We start from the raw sequence: 7,008 nt of genomic DNA, 5'->3' as shown, positions 1-7,008 counted from the left end.
CCTCCATGCAGTGCAGAGCTCACCTGAGCCCCTCTCTTTTTCCAACTCCCCTCCCCAGCATGAAGCTGCTCTGAACCCCTTCTCCCTTTTCCCCTCCTCCCCCTAAGCTCCTTTTTGGCAAAACTGGCCATTTGTCCTGTTTGCTCTTGATAACTGGTGATCAGTTGACAAGAGAAAACAGGACAAAAGCCCAGTTTTGCCAAAAAAGTCGGGACATCTGGGGCCAAAATGGGACGTATGGCATATGGCCAGGGGTGTGTTTTCAGTCAGGCCCCCCTTACCTGGTCAATACCCACCCCCAGGAGCCAGGGCCACCAGCAAGACTGGGGCCCGCAGTTGGGGGCTGTGAGGGGGGGTGCAGCCAGGAGCAGAGCCACAGCTGGGGATGGGGTGGGGCTGGGGTGGGGTCAGAGAGGAGCTGGGGGTAGGGCTGCACCCTGCTGCCCCCCAAACATTCCTCCATGTCCTCCTGGGGGTCATGTTCCACAGTTTGGGGACCACTGCCCTAGGCTGCGGTATGATCTGCCCAGGGTGCCTGGGCAGCTGTGGGGAGCCCCAGACCCTGCACCTGCCTTGGGCAGGGGGCTAGGATGCCCAAGAGTAGCCCCCAGCCCATGTCGCTGCCCCCCAGAGTGCACTGCCCAGGGCAAGTGGAGGGTCCAGGGCTTCCCACAGTGGCTCAGGCTCCCTGGGCAGCTCTTACCATGGCCCGGCTTCTGGCCATGCCAGAGAACGAGACCTTGGGGCGAAGGGGAGCAGCAGGGGGCATGGCCCCATGGCAGGGGTGTGTGTGCATGCGGGGCCCAAATGTTCTTTGTGCCCAGGGCCCCAATATATCTTAATTCACCTCTAACCTAAACAAGCAAAGTTGTCAGCCCAGAAGCTGTCTCAGTAATAGAGCTTAGATCTTTACTTGTCAGGTGAGTTTGCCTGCCAGTTTCCCCCTCTCTGCCCTCTCCTCCCCCAATGTTTTAGCCTCTAAAAGCTACAGGGGCAGGGAGAAGGGAAAAGTGGGAGGCACACTCCCTTGACAAGTGCTATGGACATAGATGACCTGTGCCTGCTGATAGTGTGGGGGCACAACCCCAGAGCAGCTGAAGTCATCCCCCCCCATTCCTGGCAGCCCCCCACCAGGAAAGCAGTGGCCCCTCAGCTGCTCCCAGTTGTTCCTCTGTGCCTCTCCTGGCAAAGTTAAAGCTTGGTTGCCTCCCAGCAGCTCCCAGCTGCTCCTCCACTCCTCCCTCTTCTTGACTGGTGCAGCTCACTGGCTCAGCTGTGAAGCAGGGTGGGGGCCTGGAGGCACCATGTGACCGAGCAATCTTGGGTGGAGGGCATGCGACCCTGCATGCCCCTCCCCCCCCCACAAGCCTTGCCTCTGATTATGGGAAATGCACAGCTAGGCCATTCAAACCACCTTAGCGCTGTCCTCTAGTTACTCAGCTGGATAATTAGAATGAGCTTGACATTTCAGGGTTTGCAGTCCCAAAGCAGATTAAACTGATTTTTCAAAATGATTCAAGGTTCCTTTTTCTTTCCCACCTTGTGTCACTACACGGTAGAGTGAAGGGTGTTTGGGGGCCATAGCTGTGCCTTTTTGATCTGAATATGTTTGGTTTTCTTTTAAATGCATCCTTAACTCAGAATTGCTTGGCTTTATAATGCTTGTTTTTCAGATGATTACTCTATCCCTGTGAAGCTTTCCCCCTTAAATTATGCATACACACTTCCCTTTAGTATAACTAACTCTCTGTTAGCATAGCTTTTTCTTTGAGAATATGACTCAGAGGAGCATTCATGGTCCCAATAGCCACTAGGGTAATTATTACCAGAGCTATGGATGTTCATGCTCAAGGCATGAGCAAATTGCTAGCGAGGGTCAGGAGTCTGGTAAGAAATTTCCCTCCATGAGACAATGTTACCTAGTGAGGTGCATTATGGGGCTTTCTCTCCCCCTCTGAAGCATCTTGGCATTGGCTACTGTCAAGCATAGGATACTCTATTAAATAGACCAATAGGCTGATCCAGTGTGGAAGCAAGTGGGAGAATACACTAGGTGAAATCATGCTCTAGGTCAATGATCCCGGTGCTGTGTGGGGAGAGCTAAGCTGTTGTCCTGGGGAATGGTTAATGTGTACAGACTGTTAATGGTGAAATTGTTGGCAGCTTCCCACCTCCATCCCACCCTGTACCCTCCCTGTGTGCCTGGGCAGGGAGGTGAAGGCTGGGTTATCTCTGACAGGTCATGCCCAACCTCTCTCTGCCCCATTTGCCTGCACTAGGCCTGGATAGGTCTGTGCGTGGGAAAGAGCAAGCAGATGTGTGGGTTTGGGTGGGATCTCAGAGGAAGGAGGGGGCTCAGCAGAGACCCCCATTTTCAAACCAAGCAGGGATGTTTCTCACCCTCCTTATACACATAGGGCTCAGGCCCATCCCCCATTGCTTCCCATAAAACATCTCGACTGCTGCACCCCCAGTTTGAAGGAGCATCTTCCCCTTCCCTCAGCACCTCATTTAGCATTGGTTCAGGTTAAGTGGCCAGCACTGCATGCTGAGCTCCATCAGAAAGGAGGTTCTCATTGCCACTGCCTGCTCTGCCATCTCCCCTCACCTTTCTTTCTGTCCCTCTCCCTCATCAGACAGAGCTTACCTGATCCCCTCCCCCTAGTTTGTCAGGGACCAGCTAGAAACCTCTCCTGTTGGCTCCGGTTTCTCCTCACCTTCCTCTTCTTATTTGCCAGATGGTCCTGGCCCCCTGCCCTTATCTTACTGTCCCAGGGGTTGTTTGCAGAGAGAGGTACAATGGGGCGGACCCAGCAGACAGCCAGGGTGCAGGGAGCCAGCAGACAAACTGTATCTGCCTCACTCACCACCCTCGCTCTGCACCATGGGGAAGAACAGACTGCCCGGTGGCCCCAGCATCTTCCTCCTGCTCCTCTTCCTCCTCCCTGGAGACACCTCACCCACCACCGAACCGTAAGCTGCACACGGAGAGGGGGCTCATGATGTTTTTGGGGAATCAGGAGTCCTGGGTTCTATTCCTGGCCCTGCCACTGACTGACTCTGTCACCATGAGGAAGTCACTGCACCACTCTGTACTTCTGTCCTCCCATGACTGCCAAGGGGGTAATGATACCTTGCTAATGCAGTGTGTGTGTGAGGATGGAGGGAGGGCTGAGTTCTTTAAGGTCGGTAAGGTGCTTTGAGATCCTTGGATGGCTGGCAGCAGGTCAGTGCATTGTATTGTTTTCTCTCTCTCTCGATCATTGCCCATGCATTCCCTCCCACCTATTAATAGGTAAAAGTGAGGGGTTCTGCCACAAGGGAGACTCTCTCACCTGGGGCTTTGGCAATATTGCTCCCTCCTCTGGTGCCAAAAAATCACTGGGGGCCACTGCAAAGCAGCCATCAGGTTTTAACAAACACAGGTAAAGACCGCAGCTATGCGTCTGTGCTTCCTCTGAGCAAACAGACTGAAGGAGATAACAGTGCTGCTAGCACTGACCCCTGTTTCCTCTGAGATACATACAAGCCCCCTGACATACCAGCCAGCAAAGAGATCGCTGCGGGCTAATGCTCTGTTCTGATATGCAAAGACTCGATTCCTTATCCCAGTTCCTCACTACTCTGGGGCTGGCAGTCACTGGGAGTACTGGGAAGGCTACTCCTACTACTGCCCCCTAGAGATCAATGCTCTCCATTGCCACCTGAGAGACTCAGGTTTGATTCCCAGGCTCTCTCTGATGTATGTCTACATTGCAACTGGGAAGGCACCTCCCAGCCAGGGTCTACAGACTTGCATTGTTAGTGTGAGCCCTGCTAGTTCACGAAAACTAGCAGTGTGGACATTGTGACTCAGACTGGCACTTGGCCTCTCAAGGGGTTGAGCATCGTGGCACCTACTTGTTAACACTCTGCTCTGCCAGGTGGGAGACCTGGATTCAGGGCTTGTCTACACTTACCGAGCTGCAGCTGCACCACTGTAGGACTTAGTGAAGATGCTACCTACACCGACGAGAGAGCTTGTCTCATTGGCATAAGTACTCCACCACCCCGAGAAGTAGCTATATCAATGGGAGAAGCCTTCCTGTTGACATATCACTGTCTACACTGGGAGTTAGGTTGGTATAACTGTGTTGCTCAGGAGTGTGAATTCCCCACCCACCCCACCCCCTTAGTGACATAGTTACACTGACATAAGTTTGTTGTGTAGACCAGGACTCAGTGTTTGATGCAGGCAGAGTCCCAGAACTAGGGTGATCAGACAGCAAGTGTGAAAAATCGGGACAGGGGTGGGGATAATAGGTGCCTATATAAGAAAAAGTCCCCCAAAACAGGACTGTCCCTATAAAATCGGGACATCTGGTCACCCTAACCAGAGCTCTGGCTGAAATGCAAAAGAGTCGGAGAGAAATTTTGTCCCAGGGAAACCATGCAAAGTGCACTTGCTCTGGTCCTTTCTTAAGATCTAGCACCACCTCGTGGCCATTTGCAGTAACTGTACTAAATAACTTGTCCTGTTTAGTAAATAATCTCTGCCACATTTGTCTCTAGTGTCTATTGCCTTGAAGATCACGTCTCAGACTATAAAAAAGAGCTCTGGAGTTAACACTCCATTATTGTTCACCCATTGGAAAGAGTGTTTGTGAATCTAGATTACATTATCTAGCAAATGGGACAACTGTGGTCATTTCTGGCATTTGTCACTCCTCTCTAATACCCGTCCTGCACACAGTGTGTGACGTGGAGTTGCCAATGCCACTGTTGCTGTACCAGGCAGTGGCTCAATGTCAGACACTACTAGCATTAACAGCTGTCAGTCTTGTTCCACTTGTCACCTTGGCCCTTCCTCACTCACCAGCACCTCTCGTGGTAATATGTTATAGACACAAGGGAAAAGTCCTCGTCATTTGGAAAAAATATACAGCTCCCATTGGAAGGTGAAGGCTGAGACCATTAACTGGTTTTTTTCTGACCTGTGCCCTTCCCTTCCCAGGCAGTACATGGTGCTAGTGCCCTTTCTGATCCACACCAACGTTCCTGAAAAGGTCTGTATCCAGCTGACCCACCTGAACGAGTCTGTGACGCTGAGCGCCACATTGGAATATGCAGGGGAGAACAGGAGCCTGATTGCAGACGTGGTGTCAGAGAAGGACGTGTTCAAGTGTGTCCCATTCACGGTGAGTCTCTGACCCCCACAATGATTATATCTGTGTCACAACAGTAAAGCATAAGGATAGTGACCAGAGGGATTAACTCTTGGAGCTCTGGTTGATCAGCAGGTTAACTAAGAGAAGCTAGTCTGCGAATAGAGGAGGTTGCCTGGACTGTGGCCTGCCCTGCCCTGTGCCTGACCTGCCCAATTCCCACTGCATATGCAACTCCTTTCTCCACTGCTGGAAACCCAGCCTCAAGATCCCCCTCTCTGCTGCTGGAAACTTTCTCAGTCCTCCCTACAAAGTCACTCCCCTTCTTATTCTAAGAACTCTCCTCAGTCCGTTGGAACACCAGGATGAGAGCTCTAGCTCAAGGCAGCTGCTGCTGAACCTTAGTTTATAGAAACCACAGGGTTAGAAGGGACCGCAAGGGTCTATCTCTAACCCCGCACCAAGAGGCAGGATTTGTTGCATCTATACCATCCAAGACAGATGCTATCCAGATGGCTACTTCAATGGTTTCTAGTCAGTGTGGACAGGAAGCTACAAGGGTTTTAATGGCCCTAGGCCAAGATAACTGTATGAGTTGCATCCCCACTGCAGTGTATCATAAACAGTGGCCAGGCTCTCTGTGGCTCCTCAAGTGATAGTTCTCAATGCTGAGAAAGGGTCACTGACTATTCCTCCTCAGGGTCCCCCTGATCAGTGGCAGCAGGCATGTGAGGGAGGCAGAAGGACTTGTGGGGGGAATCAGGGTACAGGAGGAGTTGGGACGCTGGAGTAGGGGGTGCGGTGGGAGAGGCGTGCAGTTTTTGGGTGCATGAAAGGTAGACTTTTCTACCTGAAATTATCACCACCACATAGCCAGAGGCGTAGAGGGAGTTTTGAACAGTGAAAAAACAATAAAAAACATGATTTGCTGTTTGGTTTTTTTGGTCTCATGATTTTGGAACCATCTCATGATTTTCTGGGTCTAATGCTGATGGTTGATCTCTTGAGGTTGGCAATACTGTCATGATAACTCAAATGAAAGGGTTATTAGTAAGGTTGGCAGAAAGGATTCAACGAAGTGAGTTACAACCAAAGATGAATGCAGTAATTGCCAAATTTGTCCTCTCAGGGGTGGGTCACTAGAGGACACAAGGCTAAATTTGTCCAATGAGGCTCTTCAGGCCTCATAGCTGAGATGTTCCTTCTAGACCAGCTTGCTTTAGAAGGGCAATTAGCCTGAAGGTCCCACTGGCAAGGGTCAGTCCCGTAGTCTGATGTATCACTGGAGTCCCTCTGTGTTGTCCTGTCCTGTCATCAAATGTAGCAGTTGACTCACATCTGCTTGCATGTTGTTTCACCTATAGGCAACGATTAGGCTGCAAGGCCACCCTAAACTTCCCATTATGCAATCTCCCTTTATGGGCACAGCACTTTCCCTGTTCCCAGAGTCTACCATTTGGTCAAATCATGTTGATGCTTTCCCCAGGCAAATCCCCGGTATCTAGAACAGGAGTTCCCAAATTTTAATGAATATTTCCTCCTGGGACAGCATGGAGGATGCCATTTTGAAGAACAAAGTGGTATTGTCTATGCAATGTGATGTATGGTGCGTGTGGAGGTCATGCTGTGCAGAGGAAGCCATTTTGTAGAGCAAAATGGCGTTCTCCATGCATCGTGACTTGCCTGCCCATACATGTGAGGCCATGCTGTGTGTAGCAAACTGGCATCCTCTGCACAGTAGGATTGCTGCGACCCCATTTGCTGATGGCATGTCCCCATTTGGGGTCATGACCCACAGTTTGGGAACTGCTGGTCTAGAGCAACGGTTTGCAATAGCTTATTTCTAGTTACTGCACTTTTAAGT

General features: G+C 51.1%; 1 protein-coding gene across 1 annotated transcript in view; it reads left to right on the top strand.

Moving 5' to 3' along the window:
* Nucleotides 1–2,875: 2,875 nt before the first annotated feature.
* Nucleotides 2,876–7,008, top strand: part of A2M (alpha-2-macroglobulin) — a 52,572-nt gene continuing 48,439 nt past the window's right edge. Inside the window, 2 exon segments of the mRNA XM_030552989.1 lie at nucleotides 2,876–2,973; nucleotides 4,994–5,177. Coding sequence (XP_030408849.1) covers nucleotides 2,885–2,973; nucleotides 4,994–5,177 — 273 coding nt within the window. The 5' untranslated portion in view covers nucleotides 2,876–2,884.

The sequence above is a fragment of the Gopherus evgoodei genome, chromosome 1 (genome assembly GCF_007399415.2).
Source record: "Gopherus evgoodei ecotype Sinaloan lineage chromosome 1, rGopEvg1_v1.p, whole genome shotgun sequence".
In the NCBI taxonomy this organism is placed as follows: Eukaryota; Metazoa; Chordata; order Testudines; family Testudinidae; genus Gopherus; species Gopherus evgoodei.
Note: the sequence above shows the minus strand (reverse complement) of the source record. Positions and strands in the feature narration are given on the sequence as shown.